Source organism: Triticum dicoccoides, chromosome 4B, assembly GCF_002162155.2.
Source record: "Triticum dicoccoides isolate Atlit2015 ecotype Zavitan chromosome 4B, WEW_v2.0, whole genome shotgun sequence".
In the NCBI taxonomy this organism is placed as follows: domain Eukaryota; kingdom Viridiplantae; phylum Streptophyta; class Magnoliopsida; order Poales; family Poaceae; genus Triticum; species Triticum dicoccoides.
Genome location: NC_041387.1, coordinates 461,553,262 through 461,567,142, shown reverse-complemented (window position 1 = coordinate 461,567,142; position 13,881 = coordinate 461,553,262). Strand labels below are relative to the sequence as shown.

At 49.8% G+C, this 13,881-nt stretch overlaps 1 protein-coding gene across 1 annotated transcript in view; it reads right to left on the bottom strand.

Moving 5' to 3' along the window:
* LOC119292738 overlaps positions 1 to 7,355 on the bottom strand; it is a 7,916-nt gene extending 561 nt beyond the window's left edge. Inside the window, exons 1-2 of the mRNA XM_037571462.1 lie at positions 6,767 to 7,355; positions 5 to 138 (exon numbers count right to left, since the gene is read on the bottom strand). Coding sequence (XP_037427359.1) covers positions 5 to 138; positions 6,767 to 7,198 — 566 coding nt within the window. The 5' untranslated portion in view covers positions 7,199 to 7,355. The remainder of the gene's footprint in view (positions 1 to 4; positions 139 to 6,766) is intronic.
* Positions 7,356 to 13,881: the final 6,526 nt, after the last annotated feature.

The window sequence follows — 13,881 nt, the reverse complement described above, 5'->3', positions numbered from 1 at the left end:
GTACGTGAGCAGGTCGACGGAGAACCGCGTGCTGGAAGTCGGCACCGACAAGGGCATTGACATGACGCCCGCTGCCACTTCGGCGTCGATCGGCATCACCGTGTCGGCACACGAGACGGTGACCAGGAGCATGAAGCCCTGGAAATTCGAGCACTCAGTGCATGAGACGGCGATAAAACTTATATCTTTTTGTCATGGCATTTTTATTGTTTTCCACATGGCATTTTTTTTTCCACATTTTCAAAAGCATTTTAAATACCAAAAAAGGCTTTTTTTTGAAAAAGGTGTGTATTATATTAAATAATCAACATAGGTTCATTACAATCATCATTGACCAATCGCAACACGCAGGCTGGAACTGAACCGATCAACACACCCTTACTCACACCACTCCTACCAAAACTAGCGAGAGCGTGGGCAACCCTATTGGCATTTCTAGAGATCTTAGCAATAGTAAAAATCAGGGAGTTGGCCCAGCAAACTCTGAATTTCCCTACACAAGCTACCAATGGGAGATCTATTAAAGTCCTTTGAAGAAATTTGTTGGATGACATTCACACAGTCGCTCTCAATAACTACTGGCCGGTCTATGAACTGCATGGTATCTCGGATTCCTTCAAGACAGGCTTCAGCTTCGGCCGCCTCAGCACTAGCGCAGTTAGTGATTGTGTTCCAAGCAGATCCAATCACCGCCCCATTTGTATCTCGTAGAACAGCCCCCCAAGCTCCATGGTTTGTCTCCTGAATAAAGCTTGCATCAACATTTAGTTTGAGCCAACCTGAGTTAGGTCTGGCCCATTGATAATCTGCAACTCTCTGTTTAGTCTCACGGAATGAAATGTCTGGCATCACTTTTTCTTTTCCTTTAAAGTCAGGTAGCGACTGTCCCGCTCTGATCGCCGCATAGGAGCTAGCATAACTTTCTAGGAATTCTGCTGATGCCTTTATTGTATCTTTCCCGTCACCAAATATAATGTTATTTCTAAGGTGCCATGCTCGCCACCAGATGAAAAGGAGGTGTGTACGCTCCTCCTCATTCGCCTTATCAAGAGTTAGAAGGACCCACTCACGCCCCGTACATGTGAGATCAGTGTCCCGGAGAAGGTTCCAGACCTCACGCATGGTGTCACGCAGGGCTTTAGCTTTTGTGCATCTCATGACTGCGTGATATCCATCTTCTGGTTCCATCCCACAGATAGAGCATGTAGGGAATAGCTCCAACCCTCTCTTATGTCTACTTGTCTGGACTCCGAGTGATTCCGTCGCCAGTCGCCACCCAAAATTTCTAATCTTGGGAGGAACATTTGCTTTCCAAAGCACGCTCCAAATCTTTCTTTCTCTAGTTGGCGTCGTACTGCTTTGTCCCAAATCTCGATTCGCCTCCTTGTCATTAACGGCTAGCCTGTACGCACTGCGAACCGAAAAGACACTTGAGCGTTCAAAGTGCCATGCTATAAAATCCTCAGAGGTAGACCGTGGGAGGCGAATTTTTAGCACTTCGTCAACATCATGAGGTAGTAATATTTTCCTAATCAGTTCCTCATTCCATGTCCTTGTCACTGGATCGATCAGCTCGAAGACCCACTTTATCCTAGTATGAGATTGTTTCCTAGTGATTTTTAAATTTCCCCTTGGGATCCAATTATCTCTCCACACTCTGACTTTATCACCTACACCAATCCTCCAAACGATGCCTTTCTTAAGGAGATCCAAACCATGACAGATTCCTTGCCAGCACGGTGACGCGTTCTGGATAAAAGCAGTATCAGCAGGATTGCCACGTGGGTAATATTTTGCCTTTAGCAGTCTCGCACATAAGCTGTCCGGAAATTGGATAAGCCGCCAAGCCTGCTTCGCCAGGAGGGCTTGATTAAATAAGCGGAGGTCCCGGAATCCCATACCCCCTTCTCTTTTGGCATTAGCAACTTATCCCAGGCAAGCCAGTGTATCTTCCTTCTATCATTTTCGTCCCCCCACCAAAAGTTTCTGGTGATCTGTGACAGCTCCTCACACAGGCCTGCAGAAAATTTGAACACACTCATGGCATAGGTAGATAGTGCCTGGAGTACCGATTTTATGAGGCTCTCCTTAGCCGCATTGGATAAATATCTCTCACACCAATCCGTACATCTCTTCAATGAACGCTCTTTAATGGGCTGAAATTTACCATTCTTCATCCTTCCTTCAGGGACCGACAGTCCCAGATACTTTTCTTTAAAATCAATTTTCTGAACACCCAGGATCTGAGCCACTCTCTTTCCTTCCTCCTTACTACAGGATTTGCCAAGCATGATAGAGCATTTACTAGGACTTAACAGTTGACCCGTAGCCTTTTCATACCTCGTTAGTACATTCTTAATTCTCGAGGCTTGGTCCTGATTCGCCTTAAAGAATAACAAGCTATCATCCGCGAATAGTAAGTGAGAAATGCCAGGCGCCCCTCTGCAGATTTTGAACTCCTGAATATGACCGGTGTTGATCTCCGATTGTAGCAGAGTAGAGAGACCATCGGCGACGAGCAGGAATAGGTAAGGAGAATACGGGTCACCTTGACGCAGGCCCCGAGAAGGCGAAAAGGACTGGAGGATAGTCCCGTTCATTCTCACAGCATACCTGATTGACGTCACACAACTCATCGTCCAACTGATCCATTGGTCTACAAAGCCAAATTTCCACAGAACCCCCTCAAGGTAGTTCCAGTCCACACGATCATACGCTTTTGTCAGATCTAATTTGTAAGCGCAAAACGATCCTTTGGCATCACAGGACTTTTGCATGGTATTTATACACTCAAAGGCTATTAAGGCGTTATCCGTAATCATCCTCCCAGGAATGAATGCACTTTGGGTGGGGGATATAATATCCTCGAGGAAAGGTCTAAGGCGATTTACCAGACACTTAGCGATGATTTTATAAACAACATTGCATAAACTTATTGGTCTAAAATCCTTCAAATTAACTGGATCTTTCTTCTTTGGAATAAGGACAATAACTGTATCATTCACCCCATCCGGCATAACTCCATCCGAAATTTTTTTCTTTACAGCCCGAATAATATCATCTTTTAATGTAGCCCAGTGTCTCTGGAAAAAACGAGCCGGGAAGCCATCTGCCCCAGGTGCTTTTAGTGGCCCGATTTGGAATAAAGCATTTGCAATCTCATCATCGGTGAATTCTTTACATAACGTATCATTCATAGCAGCATTAACCCGGCCTTGGACATGGTCAAGAATAATCTTAGGTTCGATCTGATTATCTTTGGTGAAGAGCTCCTGGAAAAAACTTGTGGCCATGTCTTCCAAATCCTCTTTTTTGTCAATAATGTTACCCGCCTCATCTTGAAGCTTCCGGATAGAGTTTTTCTTTGCGCGCCAGGTAGCTTTTCGATGAAAATAATTTGTATTTCGATCATCCTCCTTCAACCACTCCACTCTTGATCTTTGCCGCCAAGCAATCTCTTCTTTATCTTGTAGGTCATCTAGTTCCTTTCTTAGCCGCTTTCGCTCAGAATTACCAAAACTGTCATTACGGTGACTGATAGCCTGAATTTTATTCTGAAGGTCCTTTATTTTCTTTGTGATAGAACCAAAATTCCTTTTGCTCCAGTCGTGAATAGAGCTCATCACACCTGATAGGTTTGCTGTAATATCTCCTAAATCTCTGGCTGGTCGATGCTTTGACCAAGCCAACTCAACTTCTTCAGTTAATTTGTTATCCTTTTCCCAGAAAGCTTCATATCTACGCTGTTGACTGACTGGATGGTGTACAGGTTGCTGCACACAGCACACCTCAATGGGGCAATGATCTGAAGCTGTACTAACTATGTGGTTAACCTGATAGTTTGGGAAGATATTCATCCATTCTGGGTTCTCCACCGCCCTATCAAGTCTAACTTTAACATTACGATCGCCTTCTTGGCCATTGTCGAAAGTCCACGGCGCCCCTAAGAAACCTAAGTCATGAAGATCACAGTGGGATAGGATTTCTCTAAAATCAAACATTTGTTTTTTATTTCTACACGTTCTAGAATAATGTTCTTCCTGCCACATACACTCATTGAAATCGCCTGCCATCAGCCATGGTCCCGGCGAGGTTAAGTTTTTCATTTTACGCATTAGATCCCACATAAGATGGCGCAAGTGTGTACGAGGCTCTCCATAAACAAAAGTGCATCTCCACTTTATTCCAGAGGGCATATTACAAATGAATACATCAATAATTCTCTCGCCTAGCTTAAAGAGCTCAACATCGACACTTTCATCCCAGAACAAAGCTAGGCCACCCCCTTTGCCTTCTTCTATATAGGAAACTACATTATGGAGGCCTAGCCTCCATCTAAGACCTTCTACAAACCTTTTATTTTGACGAGTTTCAGAAAGAAACAAAAATTTTGGATGCTGAGCATGCACAAGCCTCACCAATTCTTGAACTTTCCGGGGTTGGCCCAAGCCCCGGCAGTTCCAACAAAGTATCGTCATGGCTCCTGACAGGCACGCTCATCCGCGCCTGTCAGTTGACCAGCGGCCCCATGGCTGGTTGCCTCCGATTTCTTGGCGTCCTCCTTCCTGGTCTCCTCCTCCAGCGACACCGAGGGTGATCCTCTGCTCTTTTTGCTGCTCTCAAAACTGAACTTTGGCAGGTTGTTCTCATCATCCAGAATCATTGGAGCTCGGTCCTCTCTGCTGCGCTTACCAAGAACTTGATTCTTCCGGCGGTATACGCAGGCAGCGCTGTTGGTGTCATCTGGACCATAAAGCTCACGGCAAATAGAGCTGTCACTCCTGCCATATTCGCGGATCGGGGAGTAGGCCACCGCTGCCTGCACTGGCCCATCAGTAGCACCCCCAGCAGATGGATGCAGCACCAACTGCTGAATTGCAGCGACCCCCATCACCTCATTTGCTGGTGTGGTCACGAGGCCATCAACACCCCCTGGATGAACGGGGGCATCAGAAGGCATGTTGGCTTCACGACCAGCAGCAAGGCCAGCAGTATGCTTGGCCACTCCGGCCCTTATAGCTGCAGCCAGTCGTCCCAACCCTGGGTTCCTTTTGGCCGCCTGGAAGAGGGGCTTCCCACGCCCATTGCTGCTAGCCCTGGAATGTTCAGAACGGGCACGCTGATTCCAGACTGTCTTCGACTTTACTTGTTGTTCTGGATTCACCTGCACAGGAATGTTAGCTATCCCGTGTACTCTGTCCGCTGCAACCTCTTCATTGGCCTTGAGGTTCTCCACAGCAGCAACCACCCCTTTCACGACAGCCTTGATCATGGGGTCCGTTGTCGTCCGCTCATCATTGTCGGTGGCCATCAGATTGGTGCCCAACTTTTCCGTATCCCCTGCTTTCTTCCCGTTTCTATCTTCTGCATCGATCACAAGAGCCCGGGAAGGAAGCCTACCAAACTGGAGGTTGCGCTTGGCACTGCTCACCTCCCCTGGCATATAGAAGCTCCTGTGCTCGAACATCTTGTATGGCAAGGCACGCTGCTCCGTAGAGAACCGCCCTATCTTCTCCTCTTCTATTATCAGACATGATTTCTCTGTGTGCCCAATGATGCCACAATAAAAACAAAAGTGGGGAACACGCTCATACTTTACAGGGCATCTTTTAACATCTTTTCCGTCCTTGCCTTCAATCTTTATCCACCTCCTAAGCGGTTCAACCACCTTGTGCTCGATCCGGATGCGGAGGAACTGATCTAAGATGCGGCCATTATTGTTGGTGTGGACCAACCGCACCTTTCCCAGCTTCTTGCCCGCTTGCTCGCAGAGGGTATCGTCCATCATGATGAACGGCGGGAGTTTGTAGATGCGAGCCCACATGGGCAGGATGTCGACGGGGACCTCCGCAGCCGCCCTCATACCATCATGCGCCGCCACCAGCAAGGCGTCGTTGTCATGGATCCACGGGCCACCCCGTAGGATGTGGAGATAGTCACCTTCATGCTGCAGTTCAATGATGAACCGGTTGCCCGGCATCGGCTTCTCTGTCATGTCCCCACGCAGCTTCCAGACCCGCCTCATAGTGGTGAACAGAGCATTTGGGCTTTACACCCTGGTTGTCAGGTACACAGCGACAATGAGCCACTTACAGAAATTCTTGGCGGCCTCCTTGAAGTCCACTACCAGAGCATTGTCATCCTCATCCAGCAGGCTCAACTTTCCCAACGCCTCCTCCGGGGCTAGCAGCGGCGTCGGTCGGCCCCCCTTCTCCACCGCCACAACTTCTTCTCTCTCCCGACGGACAGCCGAGGACATGGTCTCAGCTCCATGCCCCTCCTTCATGTGCTCCTTGCCAGGCCGCTGTACAAAGGGGGTGATGTTTTCCCCTCCACCGCTCCTGATCTCGCTCTTCTCCTCAGCAGCGTTCTTCTTTGGATGGGTTGCAGGTGCCATGGCGCTCACAACTACAAAGGAAGAAGATGCGATTTTCTTCTGGAGGCTGGCTCCCCTTCTTCTACACCTTATATGGATCGTCTTCTCCAATCTTCCTTCCCCGGAGGTAGCCCAACCAGGCCGGAATCCGAATATTGCTCTCCTGATTTCCTCACCGGATTCTACTGTATCATTCCTTTTCAGTCGTCCAAATCCCTCCCTGCTCTCTGTCACCTCCCAAAAATCTTTCGATGATCGCTGAGAAAGGAAACTACCAGGCCTGGTCTCTTTCCTATTCCCCGCACCACCAATCGGGGCCTTCCCAGTTTCTCCGGTGGCCTTCCATCCCCGACTTTCTACAATTTTAGGAATGGCAAACAAATCTCGTACCTTTGCTGGTTTCCTCTTCTGCTCGCAGGGCTCCATTACCGGCGCACAGGTCTGCCCCGTAATCACAGGGATGATCTGGATCTTCTTCACTAGTGCCTCCTCTTGGTCCTCCTTCTCCTGGGATCTCCCTTCCTCCTTGCTCCGATTCCCCAACCCGCCTTCAAGGCTCTCCCACGCCATGTTCTTCAGATCTGCGACCATCGGCTCCAGCTTGCCTTCTACATAATATTTTGGTCGCCGGAATATCACACCTTCCTTTCTCGCTTTCGCTGTAATGGCACGCCATCTTCGCTTGAGGTCGTCCACATCCAGCAGTGAGATGTGGTTCCCCGTGCTCCTCCCCTCAACAGCGCACTCTCCCTTTGGACAGCCGCTCCCCTTCTCCAAGGATCTCCCGGCGGCGAGATCCGCCAGAGGTACCTCCGCCGCCATGGGCGCCTCTCCCCTAATTTCGCCCCACTTTTTATATAAAGCAACCACCAGAGCCAAGGTTCCCCGTGCCCTGCCTACGTACCTTTTTCTACGGAAGACGTGCCTCCTCCCCCGTGCCGCTCCCGCGAGTGGCCCGGGCGGAACCCTAGATCGCCGCCGCCGCTCCCCTTCCTCGCCTTCCTTCTCCCTCGCCGCCGTTGGGCAAAGCCCGCGCGTGCGTCGGCGACGACGGGGCTCCCTTCCCCCTCGCGAGGCTCCTGGGCGGCGCGGGCCGGCCGGCCCTCACGGCGGCGCTCGGCTCGGCGACAGGTCGGGCCGGCGCAGGATCTGGGCGGGGCTCCCCTGCTTGGTGGCGCTGGGGCGCTGGCGGCGGCGTGGTCTGCGCGGGGCGGCGAGCGCGTGGGCTCCTCCTCATCCCGATCTGATGGCGCCGCGGTGGCGCTGGCGCTCGGGCATGCGGCGGGGTACGCGAGGATGGTCGGCGCACGTCTTCCTCCCCGATCTGATGGCTCCATGGTGGAGCCAGTGCTTGGGCGGTTGGCTTCGGCAAGCGGTGGCGGGTGCTAGGATCTCGGCGGCGCTCCGGCGTGTGCAGGCGGCGGCGGTCCCTGTGCTCGGTCGGCGGCTCCGCCTCTGACCCGGACGGCGCCGGGGATGGTGGCGGCCCGGCATGGCCGGCGATCTGGATGCGGTGGTGCCGGCGGCTCGCTGATATGCCGGTACTCCAGGGTCTGCCTAGTGGTGTTGGTGGTGACGGCGGCCCGAGCACGAGAGTTGGATCCCTTCGAACTGATCTGGTTGAAAACTTGCCTTCGGCTCCTGCTAAGGCCGGTGGTGGCGGCGCTATCTGCGTCGTTCCCTTCTTGAAGGCATCGCCATGGAGAAGTTTAAGGCCACTCTTTGCTACCTCCGAGGGAAACCCTAGACCGGATGATCGAATGACGGCGGTGCTCTGGTGTCGTTCCTCCCTTGGGGGCGTCATTCTTGGAGGTACACACGTGATCGAGGGACCAGAGGACAGATTCTTTGGTGGAGCGGTGCTTCATCCTACACACTGATGGCGACGGATCTTGATGGCGTGGCGCAGTGCAAATTCGGAGTTCGCTGTGGGAGGATGGACTCGCGCAGGAGGACGACGTTGTCGGGCGTCGTGGTGGCGTCGATGGCAGAGAGACCTGTCATGGTACATGCAATAGTACAACTCTGAAGATGGTTGATGGCAGGTGGCTACGGCGGCCTCATACCCGGCACGCGTCCTGGTTGAGGAGAGCGCCGGACTGGTAGGTGCCCCATACCCGGCAGGCGTCCTGGTTGGGACCTCAGGTCTTAGATGTTTAGGTTTGGCTGCGATGTCTGTTTGGTATTAGGCCCAGACTATCTGCGCTCCTTTATCAATTGGATAGGTGTAGCGATAGTTGTTGCTTAGAGCGTGGCTTTAGTCTTGCTGTTGTATGGCTTTGTAAGGTCTTGTGAGAATAATTAATAAATTGGCCGTATGCATCGCCCAGATGCAGAAGCCAGGGTTCATCCTCCTTTTCTAAAAAAACTAAAGCCAAGGTTCAACAAGGTTCACGTCGCACACAACGCACACACACACAAGGTAGCACAACAGGTTCTACTAAAGGCACAGCTCAACAAGCCCAAGATAAAAGAAAGAAAAAAACAAACATGCGGCACAAATGGTACATGCGTCACACGCAGCACCAAAGTCTAGTCTGGCTTGGGCGGTGGAGGAGGGAGCGGCAGTGCCAAGCGGAGAGCCATCACGCGAAGATTGTTGATGAGGATGTCGATGGCGTCTCGGTCCTGAGCGCGGCTAAGCGGCCGCCAAAACTACAAATAACTAGACATTTTGTAGATAGCATCAGTAGCACGTCGTAGGGGAACCCGTTGGATGACAAGTTTATTACAGACCGTCCACAGCGTCCAGACTAGGACCCCGATAGCCAGCCACCTAATGTGACAAAGCGAAGGCGGGAGGCTAGGATTTCTGCGAATAGGACGGGAAAGTTGGTGTTGCACCAAGTACCACCAACCACCCCCCGAAAGTAGCTCGAAAGGAACTGAGCAGAGGTACATGTGAAGAAGATGTGGTTTGAGTCCTCCATTTTCGCACATAGAGGGCACATCCCATCTCTAGGTCCGCTCCGCTTTAGTACCTCCACCCCTAAAAATATCTGGCTACGGATCCATTGCCACAAGAAGATCCTAATCATCAGAGGTAGTCTAATCTCCCAAAGCGTTGTGAGGGCCTCCGGGCTAGGTGTGGCCGCAATAGCCTGGTATAGAGACTTGGAGGAGAAACGGCCTGAGGGCTCCAGGCGCCAGGAGACATGATCCAACTTCTAGTCCATATCTGGTTCATATAGAGCAATGCACTCGACGAGTTCATGCTAGGCAGCAAGCTCCGGAGGCCGAAATGGCTGCTGGAATGCGAGGCGCCTTAAGTCAATAAGGCCACCTCGATAGAGATCCTAGGTTCCACAACGATGAAGAACAAGTCTGGAAATCTAGCCGCGAAAGGGGTATCCCCAACCCATCTATCAAACCAGAACAAGGTCGAAACACCAGGGCCGACCGAAATGGAGGTCCCAATGCGGAGGACTGCCAGCACTGGATGATAGACTGCCAGAACTAGGAGCCGCCGGATCGTTGGCAGAAGGCGAGCGGTTGGCTACAAAGGTATTTGCTCCGAATGATGTTGAGCCAGAGTCCACCCTCCCCATTCGCAATCCGCCACAGCCATCGGGTCAGCAGGGCGATATTCATGCACTTGAAGGACATAATCCCAAGCCCACCCCGGTCACACGGCTTGCAAATCCCAGGCCAACTCACCATGTGATATTTCTGTTTATCACCCTCGTCGGCCTCGAAGAATATTGACTGGTACTTGGTGATCTCATGGTGCAGGGTTTCATGGAGGCTATAGAAGCTCATCAAGAACAGAAGCAAGCTAGACAGAGAGGAGTTAATGAGCACTGTATGAGCCGCTTTGGACAACCATTTTCCTTGCCAAGGTTCGATCCAATGTTGGAGCTTGTCTACCATCGGTCATAGATCTGCCACTGTAAGGTGGAAGTCACTAATGGGTATCCCAAGGTAGGTAGTAGGGAAGGTACCCAGCTGGCAGTTAAGCCGGTCAGCGATACCCTGGCGTTCATCCTGAGAGTATCCCATCACCATCACAACGCTCTTGTCAAAGTTGATCTTGAGACCAGACATCTGCTGAAAGCATAAGAGGAATTTCACATTTGTGATGTCGGCCTCAGATCCTTTCACCATGATGATGGTGTCGTCAACATATTATAGGAGGGAGACCCCACCCCCTCCCATGAAGTGCGGCACTATGCCTCGGAGATGGCCGCGACCTTGGCCTTGTTAAGGATGGTAGCTAGGGCGTCCACCACCATGTTAAACAAAAAGGGGGAGGAGGGGTCCCTTTGCCTAACCCCACAGAGAGGTCGGAAGTAGGGCCCGGTTTTTCCATTAATGTTAACAGCAGTACACCCACAGGACACCATCTGCATGACACGAGTGACCCAACGGTCGTCTAAACCCTTGCGGAGTAAGACTTCCCGAAGGAAGGACCAACACACCGTGTCATAGGCTTTGTGGAAGTCAAGCTTCAAGAAGACCGCCTTCTAATGTTTGGCGCACACCTCATGAAGGACTTCATGGAAGACTAAGACCCAATCCAGGATATATCGGCCTTGGATGAAGGCCGACTGGAATATCAACATCATATCTATCTACAATCCCGTTCTTACTTTTTCAAAATGGCTGTGCTAGATATATCTCACACGACATTTGTTTTGATCATAGGTTTACCAAACTCCATGATGGCATGACATCAGGTTTTTGTTGTACGTGTGTTTGTTGTTGATCTACCGACATTCCACATCATTTTTTTCGGCTCGACATGCCCTGTACATAGTAAATGTTAGTCATTTGATCTTTTTGCATATCTATTTTTCTTTTGTTTTGTCAGTTACTGAGTTCATGGCATTGTTACACAAAGATTTTTATAAAGAGCATCATGACACACACCTCCGTTTGAGTATTTTTGTAGTAGCGGCAATAATGGGCAACTTGAGTTCAACTGTTCCATATCCATTGTTGTGTTTCCCACGCGGCATTTGGAAACGGTCGATTGTTTAACCCTTGATCCATGGTTTTCTTTTTCTTCGCCCCCACACTAAAACGTTTGCCTGCTTTTCACCTGCACGAATTTGTTTTACATAAGACGCAAATAGAGAAGATGTGTGTATGCCATGGCATTTTGTATTTCAAAAGCATGGCTGTATTCTTCTCTTTTTCTCCAAAACATTAGCATCCCTCTTTCGAATTTCATGTCTACGAGGATTTTTTTATAAAATATCAGATGAGAGTTTTTAGTAGCAGACACATGACAGTTTTCAATGTGATTTTCTTCTAAGAGCCACTCAAATGGCAGCTTTCGGCACTCACATTACATCAGCACTGACATGGCAGTTTAGTAGGTTTCTTATCAATGCTCACATGACATTTTTTTAGCAGCACTCATTATGATTTTTTGTTATAAATTGGTTGTCCGTAGTCTTGCATGCACATTCCCCCCTGTTTTCTTGGTATTTTTTAGTGAGATTTTGCATGGACTGCTTGGCATGCTAGTTATGAGTGATCTAGGATGGCATTTTCAGCTGTAATCACATGGCGTCTTTACTACTACTCACTTGGCATTTTCAGCAGCTTCCATGTTGCAGTTTTTTTAGTGGGTCTACCATGGCTTTGGCTTTGGCTTATTAGATGTATCTAGGATGGCATTTTTAGCAGCAATCCCATGGCTATTTTATTACTTTTCATTTGGCATCAACATCGGCTTTAAGGTGTCAGTTTTATAGTTGGATGCGATGGCCTTTTTTTATAGTTTGTTCCTATGTGGCAGCCTTTTCAGTTTGAATGATTTTTGTACAACAAGTCATGGCAGTTCTAGTGGATATGACATGGCACTTTCCCCCCTGTTTTCTTGGCATTTTTAGTGGGGCTATGCATGGATTGCTTGGCATGTTAGTTTTCAGTGGATCTAGGATGGCATTTTCAGCCGTGATCACATGGCACTACTACTCACTTGGGATTTTCAGCAGTTTTCATGTGGCAGTTTTTTCTATAAACATTGTTGATTTACACATCCAGTCATGGAGCTCGTTCTTATGGCATGTCATTTTTTTACATGTGATTTTGAACTACGATGTAGCTTTGGTTCTTCCACTTGTCTTTTTAACATGGAAATTGTAGCAAGTTTCTCTACTATGGTTCGTAAATCACAAGTTTTCTTGATAGGTAGGCTGTTTTTTGCACATGGGTTTTAGGGTGACATACAAGGTTGGGGTGGGGGTGAGGAGGGGGCGAGAAGGGCATGTAGTTCAGATCTTACCTCATTTTCTCTCATATGTGCTTGAATGGACGCCTCCTTGCTTCCCCATGGCAGTTTCTTGGTCGAATTCTAGGCAAGGCTCATTGGAGGCGATGGGGTGATGGAGGAGAGGGGAATGTGTAGGAGACAGAGACGATGGAGGCGACGGGGTGGTGGAGGAGTGGGTTTAATGGGGTTTTCTGACAGTCTAGGCTTCTGGTGATGTGGATGTTTGCCAGGGTTCATTATTGGCGGCGAATGATTTCGTTAGCTGGGGAGCTCCTCCCAGGAGGTTGTTTGGTTCGTTGGGACCACCTCCCAGGGCGTACAGTCGCTATATATTTGCGTTCAAAAAAAATTCCGAATCTTCATGTAAATCCACGGGAATGTTAACGCCCACACGTGTGGGCGTTAGCCAACTCACCCACACGCCTCCATCACCGTTCAGTAACTTCTGCACGAATCTTGGCACGAATTAGCTGATTTTGTATGCCACGTAGAACAACTCGTGTGTGTGGTGTGTCAGAGAGGTCGCCCACACATCTGTTTTACCACACGGAGGGGCCGGTGTGTGGGCGTTTAGCAGTTCGCCCACACACCAGTTTCAGTCACGCACAAGGGCTGGTGTGTGGGCAGTTTGCCATCTCGCCCACACGCCCGCCTCCTCTCCCACACCCAAGCTACCAGTTGCCATGCGTTTTGCAGTGTACATGGCAACTGCCCTAGTGTGATTGCAAACAGACGGCAACTCTTTTTTTACCCGAACATGTCAGTTGCCATATGTTTGGCATGGTACATGGCAAACTACCCTAGCGTGCACGCGAAATTTTTTTCTGTCATACATATGACACTTCTATGACGATAATTGTGACAAAACTCGGTATCATCATAGATGTGGTGGGCTCCTACTTCTATGACAAAAAATCATGACAGGAAATGGGCTTTTCGTTCTGGGCGGGCCAGAGACGCAGCTACATGACATTCTTTGGGCCGTCCATGACTGAAAAAACCGTGGTAGAAGCAAGGGGAGGAAAATTTCGGGGAGTTCCCGATTACGGTGGGAGGTTGGGGGCCGAGCGATGCGCGTTTCTCTCGTACACGTGCGCGCGTGTGTGCGAGGCATTGGCTCTAACTGAACCTGAGCGAGGCGTTGGGCTCTAACTGAACCCGAGCGATTGCACTGCAGGCTACGCGTTACTGAACCCGAGCGATCGATCGATGGCTGTTAACTGAACCCAATCGAGCGATTCCTTCGCTACTGCTGCTAACTGAAACCGATCGATTGGATGAA